Source organism: Zootoca vivipara, chromosome 3 (genome assembly GCF_963506605.1).
Source record: "Zootoca vivipara chromosome 3, rZooViv1.1, whole genome shotgun sequence".
Taxonomy (NCBI): Eukaryota; Metazoa; Chordata; class Lepidosauria; order Squamata; family Lacertidae; genus Zootoca; species Zootoca vivipara.
Genome location: NC_083278.1, coordinates 105,068,796 through 105,091,992, shown reverse-complemented (window position 1 = coordinate 105,091,992; position 23,197 = coordinate 105,068,796). Strand labels below are relative to the sequence as shown.

Sequence of the window (23,197 nt, the reverse complement as noted above, 5' to 3'; positions counted from 1 at the left end):
AAAAGCATAGCAAGTGACACTAAACAGCTTGGAGGAGTTTCATTTGTGTCATAGTTTCCATATTTGTGATCTGAATACCAAATGAATGTATTCTTACCATATTTTCATACCCTAAACTCCTGAATCATTACTTGCAACATCCACCCTTTGATGTCAGCTCTTGAGCAGAATTGCTTGGCAATCTTAAAACAGTTTTCTGGGCTAGTATGCTGCAGTTACCAGAAAGAGAATGCCAAAAAACACTGCTTTAAGAGAAACTCACTCTGAAGAAAGGCATGTCAAGGTGGTAGATGGGAAAGACCCATTTAATCTCAGTTTATCTGATAGCACAAGTTGGCTGTGTGCAGAATCAGTGTACACCTTGGTTTGTTACGCTGACATTTAACCTTTGTATGCATAAAGCTTCCATTTCAGCATCTGGGTGGGAAGCCTCTGACCCATGGGCCAAACTTGGTTTGCTAGGCCTCTCTCAAACATAACATTGGGTGTGGGTGCTTCAAATGAACAACAGGGAGTTTAAAATGGGCTCCCAGCTACCGGGATTTCTTTGCTGGAGCAGGGCATGCCCCCACCTGAGGGAGAAACTTACTGATCTGGCATTTCAACCCCCAAATCTTGAAATGTCTCCATTAACATAAGAACACAAAAAGAAACTGCAGGATCAGGGCCAATGGCTTATCTAGTCCAGCATCGTGTTCTCCCAGTCACCCACCAGAGGCCTATGGGAAGCCTGCAAGCAGGACTTGAGCACAACAGCACTCTCCCCTTCTGCAGTTTCCAGCAGCTTTTATTCAAAAGCATACAGCCTCTGACCATCAGCTGTGCTGATTTGTATCAAACACTCTTGACGTTAGATACCTTTAGAGACAGAAGTGTACAAAACTTTACCTGAAGCATTGACTTAGGGTGAGGCAGTTCCTCTCCTTGATAGATTTTAATATAAGCCTAAAAACAAAGCAAGGTTTTACTGTCTAGTTTCAATTGACTGGAAAAGCAGGTTTTAAACACAGCGCCCAAAATTCAAGTTCAATTAAACAATATATAACTTACTGGATTAAGGTGGTCTATCATGTCCACCAATATTAAATGTTATACTTTTTAGCAATGTTGAAGATTGGATTCACTGAACAACCACCATGCTGTAGGGAAGCATAACCATAATTAAAGGTGGTTTTCCTAGGATCATTTTGTTGGGTGTGCTTTTTGGAAGCGCTATGCAGCAATAGATGGGTGCAGCAACACAGTTCAAGGACAAGTAGACTCCATGCTGCCCCACATATGCCAACTTTGGGTTATGACAAATCAGATGAGATTGCCTACTCTTTGGTACAAAACACTGCAACCACCAGCCAGAGCAGGAGACTATTATTTCAAGAACAGGAGTTTGCAGATTAAGTGTACTTGCATCACTCCAGGGGCAACTGGAAACCACTTTGCATCATAAAGAGCAAAACAGCCTAATGAGATATGGGGCAACCTGGGGTGAGTGTAGTTGCCCATACAGCAAAGAGTTGGTTTATGTACACCAATATGCTGGAAGAGCCAAGAAAGGAAACAACACTGAAAGTCTCAACTGAAAATTGGGGCCATATAGCTGCAGAAAGCTTCTTTTCTCTAGCAAGAGCATTGTTAACAGAACAGAAAGAAAACTAAGCTGGACGACCAAAAAGAATGCCTCGCCTTTGATTATGCTGGCCATAATGTGCAGAAGTTGCACACAACTGCATTTCAATGGGTCTCTGTCACTTAACAGGGCTCTGGCCTACAAGCTGAAGGGCTTACGATAGGTTCGCTGTTTTAAAGAACTGATCAATGAGCACAAGTATTTGCCTACCTTGAAATATTGCACAAGATCTCTACATGTCACCTTCGAGCCACTGATCTCCTTCTCTACCAGGTTTTCAGGAGCAAGCAGCAATGGAACCAGATTCCGTAGCTCACTCTTAAAGTCGTCATCAATGTCTAGTGGAATCAGTCACAGAAAAGGAGTTGCAATTTTGCCGCAATTAACAAGACGCTCCTTCTCTCCAGAGTCAGTGGTGGCTTAACATGATGTGAAACATCCCAACTCAATAATTGGATATCCAAAAAGAAAGAAAAACCTTAAAACCTTAGCCAATGCTGAAGGTTGTTTCATTAAAAGATTGCCAGTCCTTTATAACAAGGCTATCCAAAAACCAGAGCAGCAACAGCAGCACTGTCATCAATTTGTGTTCTTGAATCAGAAACACAAGATAAGCAAGATCTTTATTGTCCCAGTTTATTTCTAAAATGCTGTGAATCTTAGTTCTCTAACAAGTACTCACATACAAAAAAAAAAATCAGTCGCCTAATACATGCCCTGGCTGATGGCTACTTTGCTGGGCGCTCTATTCCAAGCACAGAAGAAGTGAGAAAAAACTTATCAGTGAAATATAAACATTGCTTCAGGTGTGTGTAAGAGTTTCTATTTATGCCCATCGGAAAGAATATAAATAAAAATACAGCATTAAAAATACGCAATGATAGGCAGCTGCTGTTTTTCAGGTATGTCCACATTCTGCTGAAGCTCCCCCCCCCCCAAGCTAGCATGCCTATACAGTTCTAGTATAGTAAGTTTCTCAAAACAAAAGCCCACTTCAGATGCAATGGGAAACCATGTTGGCAACAGTCTGGCTTTGTTTCCCCTACTCCACTTTCATTACTGTGTAAGTTTCAATCAAACATCCCATTCACTGTTGTCAGCAGTGTATAAAATACGTTTCAAACATATACACTAGTGACACCCCCCCCCACCAATCAACTGAATATTTGACTACAGCATTCAAACACAATTTATACTAACATCTCCTTCTCCAATAAGCATATTACTCTATATATCAGAGCTCATCCGTACTAAATTTTAGAATTATGTACACTTCATCTACCACCTTCAGTGCATTTGCACTTGAATACAGATTCAAATCAGTAATCTATTAAAGCCAGGAATACAAATGAAAAACCTCATACCGTTTAGCCTCCCATCAAAGCTTGGGTTTGTTGCGACTTTAAGACCAGGATGTGGCAATAGGAAACAGCCAAGATTACTGAAACATGAGTGAATATGCTTCCTTACATTCTGGAGCTCTTCGTGCTGGTGCACCTTAACCTATAAGCAATACACATTTTTCACAACACAATCTTATCAGAGATTTTATACATCCTTCTGGCACCACAGCTTAGTATTATTTTATTAGAGAGAATATTAAAGCTGACCTAATCCAAAACAATTGCTGTTAGGTTCTGTGTAGTGCAGCTCTCATGAACCAAGTTCTCGTTTGTTTAGGAACATGGTCGTACTAACGATTTACCGCAGGTCATAGCTTACCTGTAACCTTTTTTCTAAAAATTGTTTTCCTCCAGCTAAGCCATATGGATGTTCATAAGGATAGCTCCAGTCTCTAATTAAGAACATTAGTGTCTATATGAGAAAGACAAAAGTAACAGTTAACCATTGCCCTGGCCACCAGAAGAGCATGCATAACTAGAAATACTCAGAAGCTGAACAAGTAGGATTTTAATCCCCAAAACGTAAGTAGCCTGAAAATACCACCATGGAAGCCACAGTTTAATCTCGGCCGTTCCATAAAAATTATACACCAACTGCTTTGCCATGTGCACCGTCATTGCTTAATGTACACAAGGTTTGGTCACAAAAATACGGCTTTTGGCTACCACCAACAAGCCTGTTAAGGCCAATAGCTTTATAGCAGAGTAAGCAAACACTATACGAACTTTGACAGAAACATTTACCCATTATGGCTTAGGCAACTTATACACAATACACATGATGCGAGCCTAGGGAAAATATGGCTGCCCTGATCTACACATACTATCAATGTGTAAGGTTAGGAACTATGTAGCCGCCTTAAACGTTTTGCTGAAGTTGGTATATGCTATGATTAATGCTTACTGGATTCTACTGTAATGTGTGAAACTGCCCTAAGATGTTAAATATACATACAAAAAATAATTAACTATGACCAATATAATCATGCTATTTACCTGAAATGGCTTTTGATAAATTTCTTCCATAGCTAGCCTTCCGTACTCTGTAAACAACTATAAAACGAAGCCATTAAGCACGCATTGAGAGTACAGAAACAAACAGTATTGCAACACATGCTCAGACAGACATTAAAGTAGCCCAATACTGGATTTCAAGTCATTACAGTATTCATCATTGTTAGGCGCTTGCACTGACCAAGCTTATAATACAAAGGAAAGCCATATACAGTCGAACCTTGGTTCTCGAAGAGAATCCATTGCGGAAGTCCATTTCATTTTCGAAAACCAAGGCACGGCTTGCGATTGGCTGCAAGATCTTCCTGCACTCAATCAGAAGCTGTGGAAGCCAGATGGACATTCGGATTCCAAAAAAGTTCACAAACCAAGGTATGACTGTATTCCAATCCATTAAGAAGGCCTGCAGTACTAAACAACTTTTTGCCTACTTCCACTGTCTTGTGACTCAACAGCAGTCCTCTGTTTAATAGGAGCCAACCTATTTTTGCCAATTGTGGCAATAAAATGACTACTATAAATACATAATACTATACAATATTGCTGCTTTGTAAAAAGAAAATGAAAAACTGCTGCATTAGCCATTTGGGGTCACAATGTTCAGTAAATCTGGGAGCACCTCCCTTTAAAGCTGATAACTGAAAAATAAATCGACTAGCTTATACCATAGGCAGCTCTAAAAATTGTGCTCCAATCTGAATATTTACCAATTCTTTAATTTTATATTCTAGCGGTATGTACCAGCAGTGCCCACCTCCCCATTATCTATGTCAAGGTAACTTTTGACCCATGCTGTCCGACTTCAAAACTATCTCAAAACCAGAAAGATCATCTTTTAGTGGCAAGACCCCAATGCTTCCATTACTCTTTCACCAATCAGCTCTACCAACCAAAAAATTTCATTCTTCAAACCTAGCATCCTTCTGTTGAAACATCATAGTATTTTCCAACAGGAGCCCAAATTTAGCAAAGTCAATTTGGACAAAAATTCCTTAACTGCTTAGAACTGCATAGAATCCAAGTATTATTTTATTTTATTCTTTTATGATCAGTATACTTTAAAAAAAAATGAAGACAAATATCTCAGAAGTAAAGGGCGGGGAGCCCATCGCAATGTATTAGCCATGACCTTAATCATTCTGTGCCGAGTCCTATGCGCACATCAGGTCTTAACATCCCATCACTCTTCCTACTTCTAGTAGCAGCTACATTCCAAACGCAGGTGGCGCTGTGGGTTAAACCACAGAGCCTAGAGCTTGCCGATCAGAAGGTCGGCGGTTCGAATCCCTGCGACGGGGTGAGTTCCCGTTGCTCGGTCCCAGCTCCTGCCAACCTAGCAGTTTGAAAGCACCTCAAAGCGCAAGTAGATACAGCGGGAAGGTAAATGGCGTTTCCGTGTGCTGCTCTGGTTCGCCAGAAGCGGCTTTGTCATGCTGGCCACATGACCTGGAAGCTGTACGCCGGCTCCCTCAGCCAATAATGCGAGATGAGCGCCGCAACCCCAGAGTCGGTCACAACTGGACCTAATGGTCAGGGGTCCCTTTACCTTTACATTCCAAACAGCACTCCTTGAGATCAGCTACTAAAGGAAGTTTGCCAGATTCTGCTTACATGAATCCCCCCCCAAAGAATTCTGACCTGTCCTAATTCTAATCCAAGTTCTACAGTCATGTTCCTTAGTGGGAGATCGTCATTGTTTATGGACGTATTTACCTGCAAATGCTGAAGATCATCTTCTTGAATGTTCTGTGATAAATTGTACACCTAGAAAACATGTTATTAGTTTTTTTTACATTTCTGCAACAGATGTTATACATTTTCCTATTAAAAAATACACCAGCACTGCGTGAGTTCCTACCCAAACTAACAATCAGGGATGGGGTCACACTGTCCTAAATCCTAGTCAGAATGCTTCACATCAGAAGTAAAAAGGGTTTTTAAAGCAAAGCAAACACTAGCATGATCACGTCAACTTTCTCAAGTTGCCTCGTGTCAAAAGTTAATAAATGCTAACCTGCGACAGCCACAGAAATAAGGAATCAAAACCAATGGGGTTTGGGTGGTTAAATTGCTAACCACTTCCTGCTCCTTTGTCCAGCGAATATATGATTCTGTTTAAAACATAAAATGTAAAACAGAACCAATGCCAAATCAAATTAATTCTCTAAAATTGTTTGGCAAAACTAAAAATATTTTCAACAGGCATTGAAATACCAAAATTGTAGATGCCTGCCTACATAGGAACAGTTTTCCAAAAAACTGGTGACACTGTTCTAAAAACCTGACCAGATCCAAGACTGTTTAGCTTTAAGCAAAGCTGCTGTGTCATATGGCTTCAGACTGTGCATTTTGAAGCTGTAGCCTGAGGATATTTAGAGGCTACCACCACTTTGAAAAACATATATCCTTAGCAGTGTTCGAAACTCCCATTGTTCTAGGTGCATTTTGTGACAGGGAATTTCATTAGTGCAAGCAGTTTCTGAGCTCTGGGTGTAGTACTGCACCTAAGATTTCAGATGAAAACTGCAGAGTGGAAGGAAAAGAGGACCTTTTTCTACCTCCCCATTTCCAGCTACTGTACTCTGAAGACTGGAGAAGAGACTATCTTAAGAGTATTAGGGGGGTGGACAGGGAAAGGACCATGTGAAAAATGAACATAATATTTTAGCTGTGGTTCATTCATTTTCAGCTTTGTATTCTTTTTATTAAAAAAGCATGCCTAGACATTCCGTTGTGGTGCCCATAACCTAGGTATAAGGTGCCATTTAGCTCCTAGCTTTCATATCTCAATTTTAAACACTGGTCCTTACCTGGACCGAACTTGTCATGGTGCTCAAAGCAAATACAGTTGCACAGTCTTTGATAGTTGATTGGCTATCAAAGGCACCTTGGGTATCCATTAGCAATACTGCAACCTAGAGAATTGTTGCCATTAAAAAGAAGCAGCAAAATTAGTAAACAAGCAGTTCTTACATCTCTATGCTAAAAACTTAAGTTATCCCAGCTGTCTTCTATTAAGCCATCTGAATTACCTCAATTTGGCTGTCATAAGATATATTCCACCAGCCAGAGACTGCTTTATTGGCAGCCTAAGGACTGGCCAAGTAACCCAGCCACCTTTCACTCTTGTTACAGGTAGGTAGCCGTGTTGGTCTGAGTCGAAGCAAAATAAAAAAAATCCTTCAGTAGCACCTTAAAGACCAACTCAGTTTTTATTTTGGTATGAGCTATCGTGTGCATGCACACTTCTTCAGATACACTGAAACAGAAGCAACCAGACCCTTATACTTAGTTGGTCTTTAAGGTGCTACTGAAGGAATTTTTTTACCTTTCACTCTGTTACACTTTGCTTTTTATGTACGTTTATGCACTAGATTAAACCAGGATCCTAACTAGACTCTACATATGGCCCTACTTTCGGGGGTGGGGGTGCTATGATAATGCAACATTTGCACACACTGTTCAAGTACATAAATAGGTAAGCTTTAAGATTACCTATCAGCTTCATGCAACCGACATTCAGTAACAAGTTGTCTGTGTATCTTGTTTCAACTTTACAAAATGGCAGAATTTTTTTCCGAAAGTGGCAGGAAATAAGATATGCAGAAAACTTGGTAAAAATATATAATAAATTAAGCTAATATTTATTTCATAACGTTTATATGCTACTTGATTGCAAAAGAAACAAAAAACCAACCCCTCAAAGTGATTTACAAAAATTATTCAACTCTTAAGGAGAGAGAGCTAAGGTTTACCACAGTCACACAGTAATCCAACATACTTCAGACAGTAAACATCTGTCAGCTATTTAAAGTAATACCTTTGTCCCATCAGGCTTGGGAATTACGAACACTTCACTCCAAATCTGAATTCCAGTTGTTTCTCTCTCACACCCTCCTCTCCATGTAAACCCAGTCAAAGGCTCTTGGCTTCCACCTATCCAAGAAGATGATTCCTGTAACAGGAGTCACATACTTATTCAGTGAGTTAAGAGGTTCTAGGTAATCTTACAACAGAACACTTACAATGACTAGTCAGGGGGAAATCTTATTTCAATCAAAAAATGAATGTTTCAGTTTTGCAGAGCTTTCAATACCAGTCAGAAGTTAAAGTGACTGCTCTCAAAGAACACAATTCTTGTTTTCCCCCCATGTTACTTCAAGGACAGTATGCACATTTACAGAACCTATCAATTAATAAAGGCTTGCATATTTAAAAAAACCTTTTAAACAAGATGCAGGGAATTCCAAAGTGGTTCTCTGCACAAGTGCGGCCACACTGAAGAAGTCTAACCTACCTGCAGGAGGCAGCATGTATTCCTAAGCAACTCTCCCATCTTGTCTTTGCTGAGCTCACAGCAATCTAAGAGGTCATTGTTAATGCTAGTGTTCTTTCCAGAACTGCTGCCTGACTCTCTCAGCTGCAGAGATGCCTAGACTAGAACATCAAGAGATGCAAGTAGTGTCCCTCTATCACTGAGCTCTTCCCTACTCATAAAGGCACTGCTTGGTCACCCAAGTTTAAACCCAATGCTCCCTTAGCATAGCAAAGTGTTTCAGCTCACAGAAGGTAAGGCAACTGATTTTTGCCTGTTTTCCTCCCTCCTCCATATTTTAGTGTTTTTAGTGGCCCTGGGATCTACAGATAGAAATTAGCTAATAATCCTGCAGGTGTGGTTGTGTTTTCCACTACTGCAAAGTAATCACTGGACATAGGCCATATTCTGTATGGTATTCTCTGAAAAACCACTTACACCAAACTAATTTAGACCAAAATAATTATGCCTTTTACTTCCAAAGTCAGTTATTAGATCACTCTGTAGAAGCCACAAGAGTTTAAGAACAAACTGGGGTTTTGAAATTTTTATTTAGGGATGCATTACAATGAACCCTAAGAAACAAATACCTTAACATTTCCAGTTAAACAGTAGGACATAAATGTTTTGAATAAAACAGACTTGCATTCAAACTAGCTTGAATTTTCAAGCTGGTGTGCTTTAAGCTACTTACCTTGTTGTACATATACCTAAGCATAAAGTCCAAGAGAAAAGATTTGCCTTTACGGAATGCACCAGCTACAGAAACAACTACTATATTGAGATCTCTTATGTGTTCCTGAAGCAAAATTCTCTCCAATGCTGACTCATCCAGTTCAAAGTTATGATCGTCTTCATGAGCAAGAACAATTTGTATTGGGCATGGCTTCTCTGTAACCACCTCTTCCTCAGTATCCAAAAAGGCGTTCTCTTCTGCATCCACAAAGTTTTCTCCTAGGAAATAATTTTTTTAACATTAGATACATTCTGTTTCCAAATTCTGTTAGAACAATTCTGTTCATTTATACATTAAGTGAAATGGAATGTAGGCTTCTTATCATTAGGAAGGACAACTTTGATAAGTAATCTCAGAACAGCTGCCCCTTCAACAAAATTATCTTTTCCCTCCCGCTTACCACAGCAAGTCTAGAAAATATATTTTCATCCTGGGAAGCAACTTTACAAGTTCTGTTTACCATGTAAGCTCACATGCATTTTAATTCTGTGTAAAGCCCCAAAACTAAGCAAACCACAATATAGAACAGCTGATAGTCTTGTTGTCAATATTAAAGAAAACTATATAGTAGTTTTCTGTCTAGCTGAATTACGCTAAACACACATTTGGGAATCCACTTCTTAAATTTCTTACCATATATTTGCATGGTAAGGACAGATCGTGAAGCTGAGGCTCCAATACTTTGGCCACCTCATGAGAAGAAAAGACTCCCTGGAAAAGACCCTGATGTTGGGAAAGATTGAGGGCGCTAGGAGAAGGGGACGAAAGAGGATGAGATGGTTGGACAGTTTTCTCGAAGCTACGAACATGAGTTTGACCAAACTGCGGAAGGCAGTGGAAGACAGGAGTGCCTGGCGTGCTCTGGTCCATGGGGTCACGACTAAACGACTAAACAACAACAACAGTTCTGTTGTGCTCCATCTTGGGTCAGACTGAGACCCAATTTACCAGTTGAAGAACCAATGAACTAAATAGAATGCAACAGAACCTTCTGTTCCAAAGGCAGAACCACAAACCTGCTCTCATTGATGGCCAACTTTCTCTTTCCCACCATGGAACATTCAGAAAGCACTCTGCTTCCTTCCAGCCCTGCGTCAACTTACAGTAGGACAAAACTAATCGTAGTGTCCTGGTTTTATCCCACTGTGCCTGTATGAATGTATTAAAGTTCTCTCTGTGCAGTTTTAGAATAAGAATTATTTTATTATGGACGGTGCAAATTCCTAATTTTTTTCTGGGTTCTTGTTGTCTTCTAAACATAGTGGCTATTAGTGTCAGTGTTAGAAATTCAGATATATAAGCTAGGTGCCAAATGGCTCCTTAAACCAGCATTGCAGTCACCAAAATGGGGTGCCTAGTTGCCATTTTTGGGCAAGACGGCTCTAAAGTCTTATTTTTCAAATGATTAGTGAAAAATGGTTGTCCACATGCTCTGGTTCTGCAATACTGTAGCAGAAGTTAGCAGTTTTAACCTGACTGACTTCCCTAATTCCTGAATTGTGCTGAATTAAGACATTGCATGTAAGATACATGTTGACACTTGCATAACCTACAAAGTCCAACACTTCAGATTTAAACAGAGAAATGCATGCATAAACTTTTCTGTGAAGGAGAAATACAGAACAGCATTTGTTAAGAAAATGACTAAAATAAATCTATAGAACCACAATGAACTATTTTTGGATATGGCACCATTCCATTCATTTGGGCACATACAAAATGTTTACTCAAACCTTCACCCCACAAAGGAAGCAATTCAGATTACATATTAAAATTAGAAGAGTATTTGGGCAAGATACGTCATGCCAGCAGACACAATATGATTTCCATGTCGTCTATGCCTCACCACCCACAGAGGGCTACCCAATGTTCTAGAGAAAATTTTGGGTGGGCATTAGGGGAAGAGGGGAAGGGTAAATCCTGTTTGCCAAAGCAAAACACCACATTTGCTTAGCACCATTTGTATACAAGACAGCTCTCAGAAGAGGAAGTCAATACTTATCCAAATGTTGCATTAGCAGATGTTAGTGGTGAATGATATCCAATCTTAATCATACTCCAAGAAAACCCACTGAAATCAATGGGCTCAAGTCCATTTATTTCAATGTGTCTACACCCAGTGTGGCTTAGTTGGACATCACTCTGTGCTTAAGGACCTCAAGGGGGTTTGCTGAACTTTTGTTGTTTAGTCGTTTAGTTGTGTCCGACTCTTCGTGACCCCATGGACCTAGCATGCCAGGCACTCCTGTCTTCCACTGCCTCCCACTGAACAAAACATGAAAAATTCACTTTTCAAACTTCACAACAGCTGATTTTGCATTGCCTGAGATGAGCCAGGGGTTTAGTCATGCAGCTTGCATACTGTTTCCTCCACTTGAAGAAATTGGGGTTTGGGGGGGGGTTACCGGTACTTAAAACACAGCATATACAAATCATGGCTTCTTTTTTGCTTTTTGCTTTTCTTTTTGCTGTCAGCTGAAATGGATTGAGGGTCTAGTAATCTCTTGCACAATAGATTTTCAATATGAAACCTAATTCTGGTATTGCTATGCAAATTTTTCAAGAAAAATGTAACTGTTTAAATGGAAACATTTTTAGAAAAACAATTAGAACACTACCTTGGAAGATATGTTTTATTGGCTTTCGTCCTGACATAATGACAAGGAATGCACTGCATTCCACAGCCTGTAGTTCTGTGCCAATGGCTATTACTGATAATGGATCTCAACTACAACTGAATACAGCAGTTGTCTGGCACCAACAGTTTGATATTACCATGGGCATTTTTGGGTGACCTGCTTCTGATAATTATTCATTCATGCTGCAGAAAAGTATTTAGAATTTCCCTCAAAATCCCCTTCCTCCCACCTTTAAGGTTTAATTATAACCAGTGCTGTATTATTGATCTCTATATGACAAAAAAAACCTTCAAATAAAGTTCCAAATTTAGAAACACAGCCCCTCAAGTAACCAAAAAATGTATCTGAAATAGGAAACTATGTCTTATCTACCCAGGTTTTTACTTTAACTAGGTACATACGAGTAGTCACCAAATGGCAGCTTTTATCACAGTAGTGCAAGCATTATTCATACTATCTTTAGGACTCTGCTTCCCTGCAGATTTCTTACAAACTGAAATCTAAGTAGTTGTTCCATAAGTCTGATTAGAAACTGCTTTGATTAGGAACCCCCTATGTATCAGGTGACAGGTCTCAGAACAGAACAGCCAGTAAGTTCAATAGACAATGTTCCTAGCAATGGAGATGAAACACCAATAAAAATTCAAAGTAGTGAGTAGAAAGGACCAGAGTTTCTATAGCTTAGGGAGGGCTACTCTTATAATCAGTGTTTTTAAACATGTCATAGGTATCCCAATAGAATTCTTTAAATGGTCACACTGATATGCTGTTATAAAAAGCCTTATCTATATGCACTGAGCATCTTCCCCACCAATTTTCTCAGCGGCACAAATAAGTGATCTCCCTCTTATTGGATCTGTATTAACTTTCAGGTTGCCAAATTTAAGCATCCCTGCTGCATGGATTATGGACCACTTCTGACACACTTTCTAACACACCCTAACTATCTCATCTTTATCCTACTACTTTTTGGTCAGAGTCCAACAAGAAAGCAACACGAGATCCCTTTCCCCTACCTGGATCCAGTTGCATGCTAGAAAATATCTACATTACAGAATAGTTGGAATATGGCACTGCTAGTACCTTTAAAATAAATAATTTCTTAGCCCAAGGATACTGAAAACTCAATATTATTCTTCCAAGACAGCATCCCACAGGCTAAACCAGTCATCTCCTCCTGCCATTCTCTAAACGCTAGTCCACAACTTAAACACTAATAAGTCACTCCCCAACACTGTACTAGACCAACAGAAGAAAGTCCTACTTCTAGTTGTTACTGGACCTGTCAGTGTATTAGACAGAGCTGAACAAATCATGAAACATTTTAAGCAACCTGAGACCTTCAGCAGGACGTAGCACAATTTAACAGCAAATCAGAATGATATTGTAACACAGTCTCAGCTACTCAAGTGGGATGAAGTGCTGTTTACGTAAGAAGATACCCTGACCTAAAAGCCTGTATATTCTGGCCAATTTAAATATGCCATTGCTACACACTTCCTCAGAGCATGGTGTACTGTAGACAGTCCCAGAAGCAGCCAGGAGTCTTTATGACTAACAGTCAGAGTTAGCTTGGTTGGACAAAACTGTCACAGAAATGGCTCTGAAACAGTTGAAGACACAAATATTTCACCATTTCATGACTTTTGCTAGGAGGCATTATGCCCTTCTTTGTCCACTTTTTATTGTATTTAACAGTAAAAAAGAACATTTATTTGACAGGGTATGGTAGAGCCATTTCAACTGCTCATATATCTGCAGTGGCAGTGGAAACAGTCAGAGTTTGTTCTTTAGCCAGTGGTTGTATAATTGTTCATTAATGTTGGTTATTGTATTTTAAAATTTATTTTTGGTATTATACTTTTATCCATATTGAACGTTGCCTAAAGTGGTGTCTCAGGTTAACAACAGTTTCAGGTTAAGAATGGACCTCTGGAACGAATTAAGTTCTTAACCAGAGGTACCATTGTAATTTGAAGAATATTTGCTTGAGCCATATGAGGAAAGTAGATAAAGAACAATCAGTTTTAAAACAAAACTTTTTCTGGTCTAGTAACCGACTTTAAAAAATAATCTCAAAAAGAAAAATGTTAGTCCCTACCTGATGGAACTAAGCCACATGTTATTTTGGTGAGATCTGCAGCCTCCAAGAACAGGCATAGTTGCAACATGAGCTTAAGCTAGGCAAAAGCTATCTGGCACAAGCAACCATGGTTAAGCATAAAACCAGGGGCACATCCAAACTCTAAACCTGCATTTTCAAGGCAGGTGCTACCCTCTTAAACTATGCCCAAGACAGCTCTACTGACCAATACCATCTCTATCTTGTCTGGGTTAAGTTTAAATTTGTTTGCTTGCATAAAGTCCTTCACTGCAGCTCATAACCTGTGAAATCAACACACCAATTTTAAAGCTGCTTGTCATCTACTGAATCCAGCTGTGTGGTCTTGTACTCTTCTATTCTGCATAACAAAGGGTGCTGGATTATGCTCCTTGGCAGTATAACGGCTGAGTTGCAAATATATTTTAAGTGTTATACATGTACATGTCTATACATTTCCCACCTCAAGAATACCCAAGTTACAGAATGGGAAATGTTGCCCTGACCAGGGGCCAGATAAATTGCTTTGGGACTACATCATGCCTACAGGCTCTCAGTTGGTCATCCCTAGATTAGATATTACAGCTAAGATCAAAAGTTCATATGTTACTATAGCAAGAATGCCCTAGCTAATGTTTCCTCAGAAAATGTCCGGCTTATATAACAAGGATCAATTGACAGTTACTGACCAGCTTTTCATAGCAGCTGAAAAACAAGAGCATGGACTTGATCTACTACTACAAGTCACAGCATATGGAACTCAGTATGTTGCATGACCAACAGAAGTCTCTTTACACCTTTAAGGAAGAACACATTGTACAATCATGCTTATTTATTATCACGTTAAATGCAAAGCCTGCAATTTGGGTCAAAGAAACAAACAAACAGAACCTGGTCAGGTCTGATTACTGCACCCCTTGAACATACAAGTTGGTTGGTTGGTGTTGGGTAGTAGTATTTACGGTAAACAGTTGTGACTATTTAAACATCTGGGCATTTTTTAGTAGCTTTTTAAAATAAGCCTGGAAAGACTTTTTATAAGCCTGGAAAGAATTTAATGTATTCCATCCAATTTGTAGTCTCTGGTATGGAATATTCAAAGTTTAGGCTCAAGATTTCTCAAATATCCCAATGATTGGACAACTGGAAGTATTATGTTGCTGTGTAATTACATTACCCAAACACAGCATGATGTGTATAAATCTTTATGGAAATGGTGCTGTATCCTAAAGCTTCAACACAAATGCCAGTTCTTGCTATTTTTCCTCTTTCTGGAAAGCTTACTGGAAGCAGTGGTGAGCAAAAGTGGATAGAACGCATGACATTTCTAGTTTGCTGACCTAGTGAACTGACCCTAACTTGTTTTTCAACATGTTGTCTTCCGCTGTGTTTATTATCAAACGCTAGAAACATGCCTAAATGGCAGGAATGCACACCAAATTCAAAATGGTACCCAAACCAGCTTCTAATAGGTTTCTGACAATAGCACAATAAATATCCTTCATATGTGACAAAACAGCATTAGTCAGCCTTTTAAAACACTTCAGCAGCTCAGTAAGCCAAAGCCCGAAAAGATCACCTGAGTTCAAAAGATTGCCAAGCTGACACTATCAGACTACACTGGGTAGGAAATTGTAGGACAGCAGTGACACTTCAGCAAATGCCTTAGATCTCGATGCTGCCATGTGATGTATTATGCCGAAGAGAGCAGGTGACATATGCAAGAAAGGCTTAAAGGCAGGTACCAGTACTTTGAAATAGGCCTGGAAGCATATTGGCAACCTGTACAGCTCCTTCATGTCAGGAGCCCTGTCACTGCGTTTTGGACAATTAACTTCTAGGCAAAGCAGGCACACATAACTTGCAACCCAGTTTAACCCAATGGCTACATCTATCATTCCCAGAAGAAAGATACAGCAGACACACCAAGCTAAGCAGAAATAAGGCACTACCTGCTGTATACCAAGCAGTAGATCTGGGTCCAGACTTATCTTTAAGTTGCTGCACATAAAAAAGCCCTGCTGGAGCATTTATTTATTGATTTTTATTTATAAATAAAACTATTGGACAATTCTGAAATAATCTGCAACTAATTGACATATTGATGTATATATGTATGGTGATTGATAGCCGGGGCATTTTAAACAGAATTGCTTATATATGCATTGTTCATAAAGGAAATTCATAGTATCTGAAGAAGTGTGCATGCACACGAAAGCTCATACCAATGACAAACTTAGTTCGTCTCTAAGGTGCTACCGGAAGGAATTTTTATAGTGTTTTGTTACATGTTGCTTGCATATAATTAAATTAAAAATTAATGGAAAACATTTTTTTAAGGAATGGGTGGAAAACAAGACCCCTGCTGGATCAGGCCAGAGGCCCATCTAGTCCAGCATCCTGTTCTCACAGTGGCCATTCAAAAGCCTACAGGAAGCCCACAACCAGGGCCCAGGCAAAACAGCACTCTCTTCCCTCACAATTTCTAGCAACTGGTATTCAGAGGCATACTGTCTCCAACAGTGGTAGTAGAACTTGGCCATAACAGCTAGCAGCCATTGATACACCATGATTTTGTCTATACAGGCAACTCCCATTCTGCATGCATTAGAAGAATGCGTGACCATGCACGCTTGCATCGCAGCAACCCAGAAGTGACTGGAAAAGGAGATATTGTGGGCTTACACGCGCTCCGGCAAAGTGCATGGGGGTCAGGAACGCAGTCCCTGTGCAAAACAGTTGTTGCCTGTACTGGTGACAGGGTATGAAGAGAGCCTATTCCTTGAATCTCTGGTAAATGACCTACACCAGTAACTGAACAGGGAAGTACATCCTAGCTGGTTCTGCTGGACCTCTCAATGGCTGTTAATGTTGCCTGTGACATTATTCTGGGTAGGCTGGCCAGGATAGGGTAGGGGCATGACTCTGTGATTGTCCTAGTTGGGAAGGAACGGTAAGGTGAGTGGTGCTGGGACTGAAACTACTGATTGTTCAAAACCAGGATTGTTTATTCACATGCAATGCTAAACCAAGTCCTTATTCTGGCCACATTAGAGGAGAGGTGTATTTATGTGTGCGCGTGTGTATGCCTGATACTCCATGGGGGTTTGCTGTGTCCATGTAGCACAGAGGTAGGAAGCCTTCTTCAGCCCAAGTGTCATGCTTTCATTGGGGAAACCTTCCAAAGGCTACATACAAGCAGTGGGCAGGAGCAGGACAAGTGAGTACAGCAATTGATGTGCCTTTTTTCTTTGCACTAGGATAAGGAACTCTAGATCAGGAAAAGCCAACATAGTGCATTCCAGATGTTTTAAACTACAACTCCCATTAGCCCTGCTAGCTGGAGCTGTTCTAGATGCTGCTGGACTACAACACCCACAATCCGTGACCACTGGCCATGCCACAAGGTGGAATCCAACAACATCCACAGAATCACAGATTCCCTATCCCTGCTTGTACGTGAGTTATATTCCCTTCACACAAACGTCAGGTTTCTACACATCTCTCCATCCAGGCAGGCAGCATTATAATTCAAAAGCACAAAGTCAAGTCACACAAAAGCACCTGAAGGCATAATGAAAGGCCAGATAGAGAGGCCTGGAGGGCTGTATTTGGCTCCTGAGCCTAAGGTTCCCAACACCTGATATAACACTAAACCAGTGATATCTAATGTGATGCCCTCCAGACTCTAGAAGCTTTGGACCACATCATCCCTGATCATCAGCCATGTTGGCTGGGGCTGATGCAAGACATCTGATGGACACCAGATTGGAGAAGCCTGACTTTAGAGTTATATGCGAACCAGACAAGCAACTGGATTATCTATCAATTACTATTCCCATTGCTAGAAGATGTATCTGTAAACAAGTTAATGAGTAGAATTCAAGTCATGCTACAAAAATGTTCCACCTGCACAAGCTTATCAGTTTGCCAGGTAGAATGAGCCTCCTCCCCCTCAGTCCTGGGGGGCTCTTCCAACCAACCTAGAGCCAATTTGGGGGGACAGTGGGCTGAGAAAGTCCTGTTGTGCAAGCAGAAGTCCTTGTGCAGGGCTTTCGCTGATAGGGTTTATTATGTGACTCCTGTCCTATATGGGGAGGACAGAGAGAAGAGAATCTACAAGTCTACCAGTACAGTACATGGTAGCAAAGAGTTACAGCTAAAAGTTTAGCAGTGAAGACTTAACTGACATTTGTACCCCTCATGCAAGTGTTTTGTAACACACAGTTGACACCTGCTGGTACATCCTCATCAGAAGTTGTTAGTTTGCTAATACTTGGGATTAGGTCATTAGAGAGAAGTAAACGCATTCACATCTTGTGTAAGATCCCAACCCGTATAGCTCAATTACAAGCACTGTGAATGCAAGATTTCTGATACCCTTCATTCCAGATCACCCTTTAACAAGCCACCCAAAGCACTCTGAATAACTTCATGCAACAGCTTTTGATAATATAGAAATTAATTCCAGAAAAAAACAATAAATTGCAGGTTCTTCAGACTGGAACTTTAGAAAGCAAATTTGATGCCTTTTTCTGCTGTAACCAAGGAAGAAGTTTGTTTCATTTATAATTTAAAACTAGGTGATATGCTCACAGATGAAGGTTAGAACTTTAAGTGTATGGGTGTTACAAGAAGTCACAACTGTAGTGCAGATATACCATTTAGGAACTAGTTTAAAATTAAATTTAATAGAAACTAATGGACAAAAAATTAGTTTAAAATTCTATCTCAAAACATTTTTGCTATTGTGACAGGGAGGCTTTTAATGTTTAATAGATTACTGTGTTCTATTTTTCTGTTGGAAGTCGCCCAGAGTGGCTGGGGAGACCCAGCCAGATGGGCAGGGTATAAATAAAATTTATTATTATTATTATTATTATATGAACCCATAAAGTACCCCATCCAGCAACTTTAAGCAAAATTGCTAGAGGTATACAACACTAGACGTTTTGCCTGGTGACAACACTAGTATGTTGGGATAAGGTGTCAGAATGCCAGGTACCCAAGATGAACAAATATGTAGTACAGTATGTGCCTATACATGTTTTACCAGGGATCCAAAAAGTTTTCACTAAATTTTGCAATAAACCTCCATTCAGTGTCTTCTGGCACATGCAGAAGAAGCAGGAGGAAATAAAGGGTTAGCTTTACACTTGAAACTTTAAAGCTACATACACTTCTCGCCACTTCCACATGCCTCTAAAGTACTGCTGAACTAGTCAAGTGACAATGCCCCCCTCATTTTGGATGTGCCAGAAAACTTTGCCATGGGAAGAGGTTTCACTTCATGCCCTTCCACAATGTGATTGCCAGGCAGATTCCTGGCCTCAAGTGTGGAATTTAATTTATTCAGAAGCATTTGATCAAGAATGCTTTGATGGTGTTTCCTGCTTGGCAGGGGGTTGGACTGGATGGCCCTTGTGGTCTCTTCCAACTCTATGATTCTATGATTTCTACTGAGTTCCAGAGATGCTTACTCATGTAAGCTCTCCAAAAGTCTACAGTCACACATTACTTACCCTTCCATGCCCTTGAATTTGCTTTTTTACCTGTGTGGCACTTGTTACAGAATGGACATACGTACCAGTAGCTCTGAATATGTTCATACACTAAAACTTCCAAAGGCTTTATTTTGGGTAAACTGCACACACTTTTAGGAAAGTTTGTAAGGAAAAAAACTTTTCCAGAAAAGGGGTTGATTACGTAATTCAGTTTCATGCTTAGCTTTAAGTGTTAAAATAAACCAGCTACTACAGATGCCACCAATTATTTAACAGATTTGTTTCCATTAGCTTTCTAATAGAACAGAATTTCCCCTGAAGAGAGACTATTTAAATATTTCTAAGTTACACACATAATGGTGTCAAAGCACTATCATTTGCCAGGTTTATTTATGGAAAGAAGTGGAACAAGCATTATACAAGCAAATCCCCCTAGTGGTTTGGCAACAAACCTGCATAAAAGTTTATCACATGATGTACACAAAAGCAAGACTTCTTGGGCACTTGCCAATTTGGACCACATTAGAGGGGAAAATAAGGTCTCCGGTTATCAGTTTGATTTCATATTTCTTCCCCTGACCCACACAACTTCTCAGATGCACCAAAGACATGCAAATGCTAGTTTGGGCATGTTGCAAGAATACATGTGTATACATACAACAGCATAACTGAGATTCTTTTCCATAGTAGAAAAAGCAGGAGTGAAAGAGAAATTACTTTTGTTAAGAAGTAGGTCACAGTATACAAGCTGTGAACATTGCAATCAGACATTTCTCCATGCAACACTGCATCCAAAACTACCAATCATGGCTCCCAAGCACCAGCCAGAAACAGATTTCCCCATTCACAATCATGAAGTTAATACCTTACACACATTAAGCTCTGCTACAGTACCTTTCCTCCTAACACTGGCAACTGAAAATCTCCAGTATGGCATATTTTGAATATATTGTTGAATATATATACACTTGATATACATTAGCCCTACAGTCTAACACTATTGTGATCTACTACACTTGCCAGCAGTACAACACACATTTCCCCGTATCACTGAAGTAGACACTGAAAAAAGTCTAACATCATACATCAAAAGTCTTAGTTATGTGGTCCACATAACCAAACTATTCACCTATTCAACCTTGAAGTCATGAAGGAGGGGCACAGATAATAGCTGAGCACATGTTCTGAATGTAGAACCTGCAAAACTCAAACCTGACATTTCCAGGTAGAGCTGAGAGAGACTCATGTTTTGGGAATCTTATGCTCTGGAGCATAGCTGCCAGTAAGTGTAGACCAGGAGTGGGCAGAATATAAACTGAAGTGAATAACAGGTGATCAGCAAGAATTCCAGCTCCCGGTTGATTATATTCTCTCCTCTAAATCAGGCAGCCAAGCTGAATAAAGCTTGGGGGGAAAACCAAGAGCAAATATTTGTGCATCTGAACTGTGAACTCAGTTCTAGTTCTGAAAACAAATCCCTGGACTGAGGATGAATCAAGTATGCTCATTAACTCTGGGAGCAGGCTGACCCCACCACCTCCACTATTTTGTCCTTGGCTCCATATGGTGGATCTCATGAGTTCAGTAAAGAAGCAGTAGCAGCAGCAGCAGCAGCTCCCCCTCCTCCTCAATAAAACTGAAGTCTGGTGAAGACAACACCAAGCTAAAAGGTTCAGGGGTCTGAGTTGGTATAAGACACCTTCTTATGAGCAAATCCTCCACTTCGCTCCAGAAGCACTTGGGAAGGAGGCCACAAACTCACATGCCCCGCAGACCAGCCAGCCTCTACCACGTGGGGCGCTGGCTCTTTCCACCCGGCTCTGTGCACCCGCCAGAGCTTGCAACACAACATGCCTCCGAGGCACTGCTCTGTGTGTGTCTGTGCAAGACACATACATATTCTCTCTTCTCTAAGGGGGTGGGGGAGAAGAGTGGGGCCAGTCGTAGCTATTCCTAATCCACGCCAGCATGGCGGCGAGAGATCCTACAGATCTTTCTCCTCAACGCACCAGCCACGCTGTGTCACCCGCCTCCTCCCTGGCCCGTCTAATGTACCTACGGATTCCCCTTTCTCAGCACCTGCAGGCGCAGCCCCGCCAGCAGATGCCAACGCCCTCCTGGGGGCAAGGCGGCTGCCCAACCACCCACCGACCGCCCCCGAGGAGGAGGCGGCCTTACGGCACCCACCCTGCTTCCCCCAGACCAGCACAGACCGTGCCGCGGCCTGTCCGGAGCGGGGAGAGGCCGAGGGACCTCTCCCTTCGCACTGCCGTCGGCGCTCTGTTCTCCCCCCCCCCCCTCTCTCTCACACACGCCCCTCGGCTCGTCCTCCCGCCACGCTGCGCCCCTGTGAGGGAAGCCAGCCCCGCCCGCAGCCGTTACGGGAGGGAGAGAGAGACCGGGGGACGGGGAGGCAGCGGGGGAGCCCTAGGCCCCGGGCCCCCGCCCAGAGCGGTGAGGCTCCGCGCTCTTCCCTCTCTTGTCGTCGCGCCTTCCAGACCCCAGGCAGGCGCCCGGTTTACCTGCCAATTCCGGCTGTAGCCGGGGCAGCTCTATTCGCTGCCCGAACCGAGCCGCGTCCCCTTCCGCCATCTTGTCCAGGTTTAAAATTAACTCCCCGTGACGTCAAACGCCGCCGCGAGCCCTTTATCGGCGCGCGTGCCGAGCTCGCCAAGGTGGTCCTAGCGCCGGCATGATCTTCCTGCGCGCGGCGCGCTCTCCCTCCTGCTCCCTCTCTTCTCCCCACTCCTCCTCCCCCCGTCAACCGACAAGGCGCCTGCGCGGTTGCACTGGCCGTTTCCCGCTCGCCTCGGCTCTTCGGCTGGCTGTCGCAGCCGTAGGCAAAACGACGCCTCCCGGGTCCTAAAGCCGTTGTTCATTATATCCCGCGCGGAAAATTCAGTAGGCTACAGATTATTTGTTTCTTCCTTTCATCTTTGGGCCCCTACGAGCTCAGCCACTAGTCTTGTTTGCCGTGACTGCGGCCCAATCGCGGAAAGATGTGAGAGTTGAAAGGGGTGGGGGGCCTCTGAGCATGCACAGAGTGCATTTGTTCCCTCCCCCCCATCAATAACCAAAGTCTGACCTGGTTTTTAAGCAGGTGTTAGGAAAGAGGTAGAGGGGATTCCAGCTCATGACAGGCGAGATCTCCAACTTTATTTTAAAAAATACATTATAAGGTACGTACAGTGATGATCAAAGTAATTTGCAGCACAATCCTATATGCATGCCTACTCAGAATTAAGGCCCATTGAGTTCAGTGGGGCTTATTCCCAGGTAACTACAGGAGTGCAAGTGCAGCCTGCAATCTTATCCAGTACCTACCGTACTTATCAACAGTTTAACTGTCATTCACTGAGGATGCCATTTTGATGGCAGAAAACAGAATCCTCACTACCACTTGAGTGAAGTGAGTAATTTTTTTGTTTCCTTTTCCCACAAAGCCCCTGATGGTGGAAGCTTCTGTTTTGTTTTTAATTGTACCTCTACCTAGACATCCACCTTGAATTCAATGGGGCTTATTCTCGGACAAATGGGGATAGGATTGCAGCCTTGAACAGCAAAGAAAAGACATCAATTCCTACTGTTTACTTAAGTACATTTAAGTTTAACAGGACCTGGATTTCTTTTCGCATCAGGCAAGTCCTCTGTTGTGTGGCAAGCCGCAACCTGGGTATAGGACAAGGTGGGGTGGGAGAGAGTTCAGTCTGTGCTCAACACAGAGCTCTGAAGTTGCTGACATGAGGATATTGGCTCTTTGAGGAGAAATAAAGTTGCAAAATAATAACACAAAAACCCTGTTAATGCCATTTTGCATTTAGTATAGTAGGTTGCCATCTTGCTTGGGAATTGTCCAAATTT

The 23,197-nt window shown here is 41.5% G+C and overlaps 1 protein-coding gene across 2 annotated transcripts in view; it reads right to left on the bottom strand.

The window, feature by feature from the left end:
* The window catches only part of ATL2 (atlastin GTPase 2), a 28,010-nt gene extending 5,997 nt beyond the window's left edge, over positions 1 to 22,013 (bottom strand). The window contains exons 1-10 of one of the 2 annotated variants that reach the window (XM_035111046.2): positions 21,859 to 22,013; positions 9,051 to 9,310; positions 7,862 to 7,996; positions 6,852 to 6,956; positions 5,755 to 5,805; positions 4,024 to 4,080; positions 3,347 to 3,439; positions 2,989 to 3,127; positions 1,835 to 1,962; positions 889 to 945 (exon numbers count right to left, since the gene is read on the bottom strand). In XM_035111046.2, coding sequence (XP_034966937.1) covers positions 889 to 945; positions 1,835 to 1,962; positions 2,989 to 3,127; positions 3,347 to 3,439; positions 4,024 to 4,080; positions 5,755 to 5,805; positions 6,852 to 6,956; positions 7,862 to 7,996; positions 9,051 to 9,310; positions 21,859 to 21,928 — 1,095 coding nt within the window. In that variant the 5' untranslated portion in view covers positions 21,929 to 22,013. Of the gene's footprint in view, positions 1 to 888; positions 946 to 1,834; positions 1,963 to 2,988; positions 3,128 to 3,346; positions 3,440 to 4,023; positions 4,081 to 5,754; positions 5,806 to 6,851; positions 6,957 to 7,861; positions 7,997 to 9,050; positions 9,311 to 9,725; positions 21,837 to 21,858 lie in introns of those variants that run through there. The other variant, XM_060273078.1, reaches the window with a different exon arrangement.
* Positions 22,014 to 23,197: the final 1,184 nt, after the last annotated feature.